Source organism: Taudactylus pleione, unplaced genomic scaffold (assembly GCF_031769625.1).
Source record: "Taudactylus pleione unplaced genomic scaffold, aTauple2 ptg000454l, whole genome shotgun sequence".
NCBI classification, from domain to species: domain Eukaryota; kingdom Metazoa; phylum Chordata; class Amphibia; order Anura; family Myobatrachidae; genus Taudactylus; species Taudactylus pleione.
Genome location: NW_028284856.1, coordinates 740,301 through 755,262, shown reverse-complemented (window position 1 = coordinate 755,262; position 14,962 = coordinate 740,301). Strand labels below are relative to the sequence as shown.

The window sequence follows — 14,962 nt, the reverse complement described above, 5'->3', positions numbered from 1 at the left end:
TGGTCAAGACCCAGGGACCTTCCTGCTCTGATCGAGCAGGAAGCTCCCCACTGACATCACTGCTGATGTCAGTGCGGCCGCCCACAAAACGGCAGGCGTTCCTTAAGGTTCACCTCCGTTTGTGAAACCACCCCCCCGCCACACTTACAAAACGGGCCGAGCTGTCGATCAGCATCGACAGCCGGCCCTTTTGTAGTGAGCTCCGGAGCGAGAGAATTTGTCTCTCGCTCCGGGGCTTGCGCATGCGCAGTGTGGCCGCTGCGCGTGTGTGCGCAGGGCCTAAACATCGACCCAGTTGCGAGCGCTCAGCACTTGCGACCGGGTCTGAATGAGGGCAAATATCCCTTCACTGGCTGTAAGATGGAGACTATGGGCCTAATTTAGAGATGTACAGTTACCTGATGGTTAGCGCACATCTCTGATTGTTGGAAGACTGCGTATGTGTAGGCAGGGCTGCCATCAGAAATTGTGGGGCCCGGGATTGACAAAATAGGCAGGGCCAGCCAACCTCCACCCCCCACGTCTCTCCAGCTCCAGCCATCTCCATTCTGTTTCCCCAGCCATCCCCCCTCTGCCTCCCCGTCCAGCCCTTCTTTTGACTCTCTGGGTAGCCTCCTTTCTGCCTAGCTGGCCAGGCCCACTTCTGTGTCTCCAACCAGCCAGCCCCCCTTCTGTGTCTTCAGCCAGTCCCTCTTCTGTGTCTTTAGCCAGCTCCCCTTCTGTGTCTCCAGCCAGCCCCTCTTCTGTGTTTTCAGCTTGCCCCTCTTTTGTGACTCCAGCCAGCCCCAGCTTGTGTTTCTCCAGCCAGCCCCCCTTCTGCGTCTCCAGCCAGCCCCCCTTCTGTGTCTCCAGCCAGCTCACTTCTGTGTCTCCAGCCAGACTCCCTTCTGTGTCTCTCCCCAGCCTCTGTTTCTCCAGCCAGACCCTCTTCTGTGTCTTCAGCCAGCCCCCTTCTGTGTCTCTAGCCAGCCCCAGCCTGTGTGTCTCCAGCCAGCCCCAGCATCACTTACCTTTTTCTGCCTTCTGTTTCCTTTAAAAATCACAAAAAAACCTAATTTAGACCCTGACTGTATGACTAACTACATAACTAAGAAAGATTATTAAGGAAGTGCTTGCAGCTCGAATGGAATCCTACCAGTCAAACAATGACACTTATAATCTATTCCAGTCAGCGGCGCACCACAACATCATGACATCACGCTGGCCGCACCGCATTAAAAAAAACCTTTATAGCCTTGTTGCCGGGCCTGTAGAATCAGCTCAACACAGGGGAGCCAGCGACTGTGGGCTTGGCAAGCCACTGAGGGCTAGCTCCGGGAGCTGTCTCGAGCTCCCAGTGGCCTTGAGTGGTAGGAACAAAGGGCTCCTGGCAGTCCCCCCTTGATGACGGCCCTGTGTAAAGGATGTGTACTGCACATGGGCAGCCCTCCATCTGCGAGTCCGCTCGCAGTGTTTCCCAGCAGGCTGCGCCGTTTAGGGGGCAGTGCAGGGGTGTTCCTGGCCACCGTTCCTGGAAACAGGAGTGCGTCACCCCCATTTTTTTGGGAGGGACGAGGTCAGGGTCTGAGTCGGATGCAGATTTCCTGGCCTCGTATGTGACCAGACATCGGCCAGGCTGCTGTAAGCTTCAGCTTACGCAGCCTGGCCAAAGGAGCAACCATCGTGACCTGTGATGGTCCGAGGCAGCGTCTATGGATGCTTCATTCGGCTCTCTCAGATGCAGCAAGGAGGTGCCTATTTCCTCCAGACACCTCCTGCTGCATTTACATGTAGTTGGATGGTATTGCACAACTGCTTCTGTGTGGCTGTGCAATACCATCCATCTCTAAATCAGGCTCTCTGTTTCAAGGTTGACTTAATAACATTCACAGCCCTACATACTGTAACTAGGGTCCTAAAAAAAATAAAAAAATAACAATAATAATGTTATTTTTATACTGCTTTTGTCCAATAGGACTTTATGTGCTTTACATTAGCAGGTTTAAAAAACCCATGATATTAAAAAAACTTAAACTTAATTATTAGCTGAGTACAATAGAAAGAGATAAGCATGTATTTGTGCTTTGTGTTTTCTTAATAAACTAGTTGGAAGTTAATGAAAGCTTAAGAAAACAGGTAGATCTTAAGTCTGTTTTTTGAAGGCTTCTGGAGTGGAGGCTTCTTAACCTGGCCAAGCAAGGAGTATGGGGATTTAGAAGTTGCTTCAAGCAGTGCCCCCTGAACGTATGATGTCATGACATCGCGTCAAGGGAGCGGAGCCAATAGCATCGGTAAGTACAGCACTGCCCGGGGCATCCTCAGGGTGCTCACAGCTGCTGTACAGACTGCAGGGTGCATGCTTGGAGCGTCGCAAGAACGGTCCAGACAGCACTGCAGCAGCTGTACTGGTTGCAGGGTATCGTTCCACCTATTAGCCAGATGTGGGCATCAACAGTGCCAGCCACAGAGCCATGTGCTCTCTGCAACGGCACTGTTCGAACTCCCCTTGTTACAGCCCCCTTGCTTCAAGAACCTTGGACCTTGTTACAGAATGCTTTGAAAGTCAGTAATCCAAGTAATCCAATTTTAATATAGATTCCCGGCCAGGGTAGGGAGTGGGGAATGGATATTATGTGGCAAGAACGATGCTGGCCTGATTGCTACATTTGGCGCCACCTGCAAGTGGCAAAGTGGCATAATATATTTTGTCAGGGAAACTCAGGTAGAGGGCATTGCAGTAGTCCATGCATGTATGAGTTTAGGAAGTACAGTAAGTTCATGATTCTGGCTAAACTGCTCAGATGAAAGAACAAAGATTTGATCATGGCTGACACCTGTAGTTTAAGTGTCCATCTGCATTCCAGTACAACACCTAGATCACACAGTGTTTTGCAACTCCAAACCACCTTCAAGCATAATTCTGGTTGTTTTGCAAAGCTGCAGTCTTGTCCTTTTGATGATGACTTCTTATCTAAGAACCTACAGTATGTAATATCAGGATTCAGTCACAGTGAACTGGTACTCAAGCAACCCTGGAGCTCAGCTAGACAGCAATATAAGATTGGGTCTAAGGCCTACATTACAAGACTTGAAGCTTTGGCGCTCATTTCTCACCATGGTTGTTACTCCATCCTAGATAGAGGTTATAGAATAAGCAAATTAGACTCATTGCATCTTGACTAGGAGAGGGTTGCATCAGGCTGCAAATGTGTTGGTTTGCAAACCATCTCCACAATATGGAAAAACTGAACTGTCCTGTTGTTTGCTGGCATGATTATTTTACAGGAACTCTGGCTACTTTTTGTGATTGTGGTTTGGTAATTTTCAGCATGCTTAATTAGTTATACCTTTATCCTCTATCATTTGAGTCGTTCTCCACCATTTTTCTAGTCTGTGACCCTTCTTCGACAGCTCCCCAACACTATGATCAAAACAAGTACCTTGGTGATGTGGTTTGTGGGGTCAAATACAAAGAGGAGTGATAGTATCCTTTGCAGCTGTCACATGCCTATTATAATAGTGGACAAGGGAACAAGGATCTCCAGACACCCAATACAGCAGAAAGATCCAGATTTACTGCCAGAGTCTGGGTAATAACACCCCACATTGAAAGATATTTGAAGCAGATTCTAATTTCCTTTACTCAAAGTCTCTGACTGCTTCACAGATAAAGCACTACTTACTGTAGCTAGAGTCTAAGATACTTCACAAGGGGCCCAAGCTTTTCACTTCCTACTCACACAGTTTAACAAGCTTCCTCTTTAGAAATCTTCAAAAATAAACTCAAGACTTAATCTTGGACCCCTTGGACCAGGAGGGTCACGCACATCCTACACCAAAAGTATACTTACTCCTTCTCCACGGCGCCATCTTCCCAATAACAGCGTAGGAACGATGGTGCTGTGCAGTGGCATCAAATACTCTGGCAATGTGTTGCAGCCTTTACTCTCTAGTGAGCATGCACCATCTTCCCGAATATCACTGGGAAGATGGCATCATGGAGTGAGAGGGACCTGCCATCCGGAGCAAAGTAAAATGCCTGTTTGGGGGGAGGGGACCCCGCTGCTCAGATGAGGGGCCCGCTGCATACAGGCCCCTGCATGTTTCAAAAGTATTTCATTATACCAAATTCTCAGCTCTCCTTTTTAGTGTGGTATAAAAGATCGACAGATAAAAGGTCAACAATACTCTCCGGCAGCCTAACCCGAACCCACCCTGAAGTGCCTAACCCTAACCCCTAACCTTAAAAATGTAAAAATAAATAATGTGTCAACCATTTTGTTGTGTCGACCATTTGAACATTCGAACCTTTTCCTCTGTCGATCTTTTGTCCCTGTCGACTGCTTGATGTCGAGCTATTGATTGACGGCCTTTTTAATGTTGTCCTGTCATCCAGTCACCCTCCTTTTTGTATTCTGTTAATCTTTTATATTTAATATTTTTATTTTGTATCTTTTTTTTTTATTCTGCAAGTGTAAAGTGGTTTGATTCCTATTGAAAGAAAAGTACTATTCAACAAAACTGCTATATTAGTGTATATCTTTTGGGATTCAGAGAATACACTGTAACAGTGCACATTCCATAAAAATGTTAATAGAAATGTATTTTATAGTAAAAGTATTGACTAATTCTGCCATGCTTACTGATCAGGGATCATTGCATTGTTTTGTGGTTTTGTTTTCTCCTTTTCGTTAAGACTATTTAAACATAACTTTTTTTTGCTGGGAGAATAATAATCTGAAATTTACTGCAGCAGTTAAAGATGTTCATACATTAAGTGCTATTTTAAGCCTCTGGGGGCAGCCGGAAAATCACTGAGTAATGACATTAATCGTACTCCCAGTTATTTCAGAAATGCTCACTGCCTTCAATGCATTAATTAACCTATTTTAGGCATTTTTCTAATTGCTTGTTTAAGCATGGCTGTTTAGATTTTGCAATGCTTGCAAAATGTTTTATAATATCATCAACAATTTAGTAATATATCCAGAGTCTGCCAAATAAAGTAAATGATTTGTTGCTTTGACCTATTACTTTGTCATATAAGCAATTAGTTAGGTTCAAGTAATAAAACAGAAACAGAGAATTTGACGGCAGATGAGGATAACTTGGCCCATCTAGCCTGCCCTAAACATGCATACCATCATCATCAATATTTATTTATAGAGCACCACAGATTCCATGGCTCCGGACAGTGTTACAGATATGATATATGTGAGTGCAATAAACATAATAACATACATTTAACAAAATTGATTAAATCCATACATGGATAGTCATGAGCTAGCAATAACAGCATACTTACCGACTTTTAATATCTCTTCTCCGGGAGATGCTCAGAGAGGAGACACAGCTAGACACTTGGGGGGGTGGGGCTTGGTTCCTATGTCATCAGGCTAAATGTTACGGTTTCACAACAATTAGCCCAGCCCCCTCCATACAGAGCCGCAATTCCCGGCAATTATTTCCCCATCCTGCCCACTTCATTAAGATGTGGGAGATCGGATACTCTTCTGGGGGTGCGGGGAGCTACCCGAAAATTCAGGAGCCTCCCGCAACAACCGGGAAAGTAGATAAGTATAAATAATAGCTAGTGTGGATACTGTATATAGTATATACCTAAATGTGTAGTGAACAAACAGGAGAAGGCTCTGCATAAAACATGACCTAAGGGTTTGCTTCCCCCGCACCACATCCTCACATCCCTTTGTCCCTACTGTCTCTCATTACTCTCTCCCTCTAGATTGTAAGCTCTCATTGGCAGGTCCTCCACCCTGACTCATGCCAGTCTACTTTGTACAATTTTTAGGTAATGTCTTATGTTGAATCTTCTGAATCACATACACACATTGAAAATCATACTTGTATCCATGCTAGCTGTTATTGCTATGTGTTATAAAGCTCAATTGTAGTCATGTATTGGTTGACATGTTTAGTGTATTTATGCTGTTTTGTTTATTGCGCTGTGTAATATTGTTTTGTTGATGGAGCAAAGTAAGGAGTTCCATAGGTGGGGAGTAGCATTGGAAAAATCTTGGAAACGGGAATAGGAGGCATGGTCACCGCTGCAAGTGTAGGGGCAGTCGGCTGACCACCCGTACACAGAGCACAATGCCCCAATACATCTGCAGATATATTGGGCATTGGCTGTGAACCACAGCCGACACGATATGTCTGTGAACGATGTAGTTCATAGACATATCGCTGGTACACAGTGGCCGACGCACACAAGATATATTGGCCGATCAATATATCTGCCAGTGTGCACCCAACATTAGTGAGGGCTTAGTAGGTGAGCAGTTGCAGCTAGCTGTATGATGGGAGCAATGGGGAGCCAGTAAAGGGATTTACAGAGTGGAGCAATGTATGAGGTGCAGCGGGAGACAAAATGTAGTCTAGTAATGCCAGCAAAAAGAAGATATGAGCAACTCTGGCTGAACACATATGAAGATTTACTATTCCCCTTGTGAAAGTTCCAAAATACGTCCCTACATCCGGGCGTTATACCTGGAGATTTAGTCGCGCAGTAAACACAGCGGCTAATTGGTCTGTCCCATAGTGGATTGTAAATGGGGTTCAGTATATTTCCTAATAGGTGTTCAAAACATGTATCAGTGCTGCTCTTTCAAAATGATTTGATCTTCTGTGAGCTGTCCTAATAATTATATCTTTAGAACATTTAAAACAACAATGACAATTTGTGTTTAAATTACAGATGAGTGGTTCGGCTTTGGCTCGGATCTTCCCGCCAAGTTCAGAAAAAAGTAATCTTTCTAGGACATCGGCACTGATGAAAGAGTTCTCGTTCTTAGATCCGAACTTGGCGGGAAGATCTGAGCCAAAACTGAGCCGCTCATCTCTAATTTAGAATACTGCATTATCAAATTTTTAAGGCCCCTACACACTAGACGAATTTTTGAACGATATGGCCGATTCCGACACATCGGAACTTCAAATAGTCAAGTGTGTATGCACTATGGGCCTGATTCAGAGCCGGACGCAATTTGCGGACGGTCGTTCAGGAAAAGGGGGTGGCTATTCAAATGAACCGTTCGCTCTTTGCGGTCTGTTCACGCCTCTATGTCTGAATGAGTGAACAAAACTTGCGGTCGTTTTTTTGAAAACTACGCCCCCTGGCCGCTCGCATCCTATGTCATGTCCGCTATTTATTAGATTAATCGAGTACATCGACCAGGGTATGAACTGCTCGCTATTCTTGTGGTTGGTTTTTGCTACCACAATCTTGCGAGCAGTTCTGGCTATAAAATAACCCAGTGACGTGGTCAATGACGCTGCTGTATTAATTATGCACACCCTTAAAACGCCCGTTTTGACCTTTAAGCACGCCTGCGTTCTGATCTCCACTCCCCGTTTTCAAGCACCTTCCCCTGTTACCACCCACATACGCCTCATTCTGTCACTCAAAATAGCAGGCATTCGCTATTTAGCGAACAAACGATTTTCGGCCGCACTGACTGATTCGCGCATGCGTATTACGATCCGTACGCATGCGCAGCTGTGCAAACGGCCGCTTACGAGCGGCTCTGAATAAGGCCCTATGTGCACTCCCGCTGGGTCGTCCATCGCATCTTCAGATCTTCCCTACATGCAGCTCAATCTGTCAATATCATTAACGATTCCCCGCAGATCGTGCAGTGTGTATGCTCTACCGAAGGACCAGGCGATATGTTTAACATTATATCATTAACGATGATCCAAATGAGCGACGCACGATATATCGTTTGCTCGTTTGTTAGATTTGCACAGTGTATGCATTATATCGTTTGTCCGGGAGTTCAAGGGACATATAGACGACCATCACATCATTTGCAAGTCATCTGCAGTGATTTATAGCTGTATGCTTGTAGTTTGCCATTCTGTGAAAAATGCCGAATTCAATGAATCAATATCCAGCAATGGCTGCTGTGACAGGAATGGGATTGTATTAGCCGCCGGTTCAAATCCCGACAACGCGAGCCCGGCAGGTGTAAATCCCGACAGCGGAGGTAAGTAAACCTAACCCCCCCCTAACCCTAACCCTCCCTTAGGGGTGCCTAACCCTAACCTCCCCCCTAGAGCCTAACTCCAACCCCCCCCTGTTAGTGCCTAAACCTAACCCCCCCTCCCTGCTCCCTAACCCTAACCTCCCTCTGGGGTGCCTAACCCTAACCCCCCCCTTCTCCTAGCCTAAAACTAACGCTCCCGGGGGGGGGGTGCCTAAACCTAAGTCCCCTGGGAGCCCCCTAACCTAACATTCCCCCCCCCGCGGCTAAGAGTTTACGGGCGGGCCGGACTTACCTTGTTTGGTCCCGCGTCGTCCTGGATTCCGGGTCCGGATTATGATAGGTATCGGTAGGGCTTAAAGTGTTCCTAGAGAGGTGGTGGAACTCACCTCCCCCCCGCCCCCCCCCACACACACACATTAGGCGGAGATACTCAGAGAGGCCAGAACAATGTGAAGACTGATCTTTACACACACACTATTGTGTATAGGAGACTTCAAAGTGAATGGCCGGGGGACGCCTAGGCCCCCAGAAGCTTTGGGGGCTGTGACAGTGCGAAATACATTTTAGATGCTTTTTTAGCACTCCTGCCATCAGCTGAGTCTACAATGTTAGGTCGTTAAAAAAGAAAAAAAACAATTCTCTATCCCACCGTCTCTTCAGCATCATCTTCCTGTGTTTCACAAGCATTAGCCCCCCCTGCATCTCACCCCATTCCCGTGTCTTCACTACAAACACACCCATGTCTCTCCAGCTTACCCCCTTGTGTCCTTTCATCAGCTCCCTGCCCCTGTGTCCCTCACCATCAGCTCCCTGCCCCTGTGTCTCCTCTCCCACCAGCAGCTTATCCCTCCCATGTCCCTCTAGCAGCAGCTCCCTGCCCCTGTGTCTCCTCTCCCACCAGCAGCTTATCCCTCCCATGTCCCTCTAGCAGCAGCTTACCTTCGTGCCTGCCCTGGCCCTTGCTCCTCTTCATGGCTCCTCAGTGCACTATGCAGCAGGAGTGAAGGCATGATGTCACATACGCTGTGCTGCAAAGGGAGCCGCTGGGACACAGGGCCACAAAGTGAGTGACAGGGAGGGGCAGGCCGCGGAGGAGGAGGACTATGGAGCCGGAAACCGAGGATGGGGAAGCGGCCGCCTGCAGAAAGTGGTATACCGTCTGTAGGACTTCTATTCAGGGAAATGGCAGAGGGGGAACTAGTTCCACCTACCATTAGAGGTGACGGAACTCAGTTCCACCCCGTTCCTGCCCACTTTAACCCCTGGGTATCGGTATCTCAACACCTATCGTACATCCCTTGTCGGCATTCTGCCGTTGGGATTGTCACATAACTCGCTGTGACATGTAGGCTACTAGGAATGGGCCATCAACATCAATGTTTTTGCAAACCTTATATTCTAATATCTCATTATCCAAGCACACTCTGGGCCTGATTCTGAAATGCACGCAGTGCCAATGTTCATGTGAATTGGTTATGTTTTGCTGCTGCGTATGCGCAAAAATCCCTAAAATCTCGCACAGCACATGTTTTACTTAGTGTGTACACAGAGTCGCAGTACCGATTTAGACACACAGTGTGTGAAATGTATTGGGCTACCTGAACAGGGACTGAAAGGTGGTACCAAGATGTACCGTCTTATGTGCGTGTAATGGGAGTGTTGCGGGCATGTCGCAGAAGTGGTTGCGAACTCAGACGCTTCATTGCTCACATTGGAGGCCTTACTCTGAGGGAAAATCTGCACCTAGCATGGGGATGATGCAAGTTTTAATGGTGCGTCTGATGGTTACGACTACAGACATACTAAGTGGGATTGTTGCAACTGCAGCCACTGAAAGTGAATGTCCCAGCCCTTGCATATTCAGATGGAAGGTTGTACACCAGAGGATGGGCTTATACTAGTATTAGCATACAGTCACAGATGCGTCTACAGCAACAGACGCTAATGCGGTCATAGCAGTGTGCTACTCAGAATTAGGCCCTCCATGCTGGCCAAAGTGATTTCATTTTATACCTACAGTATGTGGATAAATGGCTTTCCCTCTGCACACCAAGGAACATGCCAAATCTCCACTCTTCTGCTAACTAGAAGTGCTCCTACGTGCCTGGAGCGGAAGAAGAATCCAGAGCTGAACTGTGCAAACGTATAAATTCCACTTACAAGGTCCATCCTCTGACAATTTTAGCACTACGGGCCTGATTCATGGTCAGACAGTAATGCACAGCAGCAAGGAAACGGCTGTGCAATACCGTACAGCAAATGTTTAAATACTGAAGGAGGTGTTTAAAGGAAACAGACGCCTCCTAGCAGCAATAGCGATCAGAGGGCCTGATTCAGAGCCGGATGCTCTGACAGAGCGCTCGCTCTGAATCAGGGCCGTCCTTCTGTTTTTTTAGAACGGCCTCCTGGCCGCTCGCATAGCTGTGGGTGACCACCCACAGCTATAGTGAGCGGCCAGGAAGATGGTTGCGATGGACAAGACCATCGCGACCATAGGGCTTGCGATGAGACCCTTCTGGTAGGGTCTCGTTGCCGCAAGCCCCAGAGTGCTTTTGGCTCTAACAGAGCCGAAAGCACTCCCACTGACATCACTTGTGATGTCAGTGGGGCCGGCCCCAGACGGTAGGCGTTCCCATGGGAACGCCTCCGTCTGGCCAGCCACGCCCCCGGCCCACCCACCAAAGGGGGCATCCTGTCACTCAACATCGACAGCACGCCCCCTTTGGTACGAGACCCGGAGCGACTGTTTGCCCGTCCCTATCCGTGTCTCGCGCATGCGCACGACGGAGCCGGCTCCGTTGTGCGCATGCGCACTGGGCCACCATCGACCCTATGCTCTCGCAAGCGGGTCTGAATCAGGCCCAGAGTGCAGTAGCCGCGAATCACCATCATGACCATCGGTAGCAATGGTAGCAGCACCATCGACGCAGACCCTGGCCTCGGCACTCCCAGAAAATGGAGGTGACACGACCATGTTGACGGGAAGGCTGCCCAGACACGCCCCTGCTCTGCCCCCAAATGCTGCAGCACGTCAGAGATCTGAGAACCCGTTCTGCACATGCACAGAACGGATCCTGCACATGCTCAGTTTTTCGATATTATCGTGGGATCCCTCGTCTGCGCCTGACTATGAATCAGGCCCTATGCCTTATATTAACTAAACTTGTCAGGTTTGTCTATAATATACTGCTTGGTGTAGCCTCATTTATGGCAAATTTCATTGTGAATATCAGGTGAAATCAGGCTTTCTGTACTACATATGGCACTATGGGGTCGGTTTATGAAGGTTTACAAGTTTCCCCATCCTATCATTTCTTATTGCTGCATATCACATTAATAGAAATCATTTTTGGGCCCTGTTAATTAAAACTCTTTTGCCGGGATAGTGGTTCTGATAGGAGCCTGGTAAAGCTTACTCTGTCACTTTTCTGTTGGGCTGCACCCCGTTTGCCTACTGCGCATTCTACAACATGGGGCTGTGAATGTTAAAGAGTAGAGTGCCAGGCATGGATATGAAGTGCAAATGCAAAATGTGTCACATTAACAATTGGAAGAGGCCAGAAGTTCACCAGCCAGGGCCTGATTATGGGTCCTGGACTTCCTATGCTAATACACTCGTAGAGCCCCCTTGTAATGCTGCTAAACACAGCGCATGGTGCGTATGCATGCTCAGGAAATCGGCATGTATACTGCTCATGTACAGGTAACAAAGGTTATACAACTGACATATTTCATCTTGACATCTACTTATCTGATGATGTTTTTGTAGTGTAAAGTAGATTTTGGCTGCTGGGAAATGCAAAGAAGACTGTAAAGATAATTGCGTGAAGCTCTGTAGGCTACCCAGATGGCGCTGTAGCACAGTGTACATAAGCAGTAAGTTACATGATCACATCGCCACAGCCATTTGGTAGTCACTTTAAGAACTTTCCCCTCCTCACTGTCTCAGGATAGATGGTTAACTAACAACCTTCTTTTATTAAGCTGTGTGGCCACTACCAACATGGAATGAATTAGGTCTTCAGATTATTCCACAGGGATACATATCCCAGCATGCCCTGCCACAGTTTTAGCATGCCCTAATAGCAAAACTGTGGCACTGCATGCTGGGATGTGTAGTTCCACTGCAGATGGAGGGCCCGAGTTTGATACCACTGCCCTAGACAGTACTGCTGAACTTTTTTTGGCGCCTTATCAATTAATATAATAATAATAACTGTTTGATCAATCACCAACTCTCCTTAGCGTTTGTTCAGTCTAATTATCTTTTTACAGGTAACAAAGGCAATTAACATTGAAATGATGTTCAGGACAAATACTGCACTTTTCATTATTTTTTTTTTTATATTAATTTTGGTTGGTCAAGAAGATCACAGTAACATTTTTCAATAAACCTGCAAAATATTACGTAAATAACAAATACAGGGTAAAGTTAAGGGCAACGGAATTTGCTGGCGCTATATACATTCAATGTTAATAAATAAACATAGGCAGATGTAAAGTCATTTTCGTGTTGTTTCATGTGTTAAAAAGAAAAGTAGGTTTATGTGTAATTCTCATGAGAAAATTTTGCTAAGAAGCAGAAGAACAAATAAGTCTTTCAGGGGCACTATTAAAGACATGTATGTGTATGCAAAATTATGAAAACATAAAACATAACTTTTAATAAAACAACCCTTATATAAAACAAGAGTGTAGAAGGGATACACTCTTGATAAGGCAAAATCAAGACAAATATACAATCACGGAATTTGTATAATAATGTAATTACGGCGAATATTTTAATAATAGTGTTCCCTAATAAGTCAATTCAATATTATATTAATGGAAAAAAAGGGAAAAATTGACACCCATTTCAATTCAATATATAGTTCATATAATAACCGATATAAATCTGTTGAGGATGTACTTGAGATATTGAAGTACATCCTCATCAGGTGTACAGTATATCAGTTATTACATGCACTATATATTGAATTGAAGTGGGTGTCAATTTTTCCCTTTTTTTCACTCTTGTTTTGTGTCTTACACAAATTATTTTTGAGAGCACCACCAACCAAGGATCAGATTGATTTATTAAATAATAGACCAACATGTTGGTTCTCTAATGCATTATAGACATTTCAAACCTCATATTATGTGCATACTGGTGCGGACTTTATCTACCTTTTGAATTATGTGTAATTCTGTTTATTAACAAAATCTTTTGCTATCTTGGAAAACTAGAAAACATGTGAGTGTATAGAGTGCTGTAATACAAAGTGACTACCAGCAAATACTAACATTCTATTCCATAAGGGCCTATTTATCAATTAATATTTGTGGGATACTCACAAATATGAAATGTTTTCCCTGAATGTATTTGCAGGGAACCACTGTATTGAAAATATGTGCTGCGGTCCTCTATTTTCAAGTGCAAAAGCAGCCCCAAAGTTTTGTATGGGTCTGATTAATTGCTGATTTTGCCAAGCGCCGGAGCTGGGGGCCCCGGTAGCTAATGCCACCTTTAGCCATTGTAGCCTTTAGGATACACTCTGCAGCATTTACCGGGAGAGGGATCCGTAGCAATGTGAGCATGTGTGATCAGCAGACCACTCATGCGCAATAGTACCTGGGGTCCTGAAGAAGTGATGTGAACGCATTATCAATCACTTCACTATTAACACATTGCAGGGACGGGCTACTATCGGAGCCCCTGTTGTTCATACATTTGGTGAACAATAATTTCTTATTTACTCAAATAGCAGCAATAACAAATTTTAATTATTGGGTCTAGAACCTGATAATGAATAAATATGCTGCATAGAATTTTGTATCCCTTAAACAAATATTTTAATTGACTATTCCAGTAAGAAAATGGTGAAGTATTTCCAGGGCCTGATTCAGCAGTGGACGGAATTGCAAAGCTGCACGCAAGCAGCTTTGCAATTCCATCCTTACAGTTATGTTAATGCAGCAGGAGTTGTCATGCCTCCTGCATGCATTAATGATCCGAGCCGCGTCCACGAATGCAGCATTGGATCATCTGCGTGGCCATCGCAGATGAGGGAAAGAGACCAGGATTTCTCTGTCAGCCGACGGAGATCCTGTCCTCTTCCCTCCCCCCCAACGGCGGTGACACATCTCCATTTTGGAAAACGGAGGCCGTCGCCGCCCCCTCCTCACCCCCAAACGGCAGCAGACTGTCAATGACTGACAGTCTGCTGCCACTCTGCATGCAGTCATGCGGGACCCATTCTACACATGCGCAGAACGGATCCTGCGCACGCACAGATTCCTGATAATCGAGAATTTACGCTTAACGAGGCCCCTGGACCATAATAAATGAATAAGCCATATATTGGATGATGTCGATTATCACTATATTAATTGATTTTTATACTTTGATACATTTTCTGCATTATGTAGTGAATCTCTTCCACACACTTCCAGGACACACATTTATAAGATGGTGCTCTTCCTTACATTAATATGCTATGTTTCTGTTTCAGAATGGACTCAATGCTTTACACCTCGCTGCCAAAGAGGGACATCTCTATCTTGTGCATGAATTGCTGGAAAGGGGATCTTCGGTGGATTCTGCAACTAAGGTAGTGTACGAGAACATTGTAGGAATGAACAAGTTTTGTGCTTAAAGGAGCTGATTTGTATATTTAAATAAGTTTACAAGCAAATGACCTATTTAAATAATTTGAGTTTGGGCCAGGAACTCAGGGTTGTTGTTACAAGCATTATTTACAGAGACATTACTATAGTAGTTTTTAGCAACATATGTCCTGCAGGTAAAACAAAACACGTCAAAATGTAATTTTAATAAACAACCTATCCTGATAATAACAAGTAACAATAATTAGACATTTAATGTGTCGATCCTTTTCTGTCATCAGTATATGATATATTTGTGGCTAATATCAAATTATTTATATGTGATGATATTGCAGCAGTGAAATATTCTTTTTTTGTATTGTAAAGGGTGA

At 45.3% G+C, this 14,962-nt stretch overlaps 1 protein-coding gene across 14 annotated transcripts in view; it reads left to right on the top strand.

Annotated features, from left to right (window-relative positions):
* The window catches only part of ANK2 (ankyrin 2), a 696,877-nt gene that overhangs the window by 447,350 nt on the left and 234,565 nt on the right, over window positions 1-14,962 (top strand). For all 14 annotated transcript variants that reach the window (XM_088448313.1, XM_088448312.1, XM_088448319.1 and 11 more), the window contains exon 3: window positions 14,477-14,575. In XM_088448313.1, coding sequence (XP_088304439.1) covers window positions 14,477-14,575 — 99 coding nt within the window. The remainder of the gene's footprint in view (window positions 1-14,476; window positions 14,576-14,962) is intronic.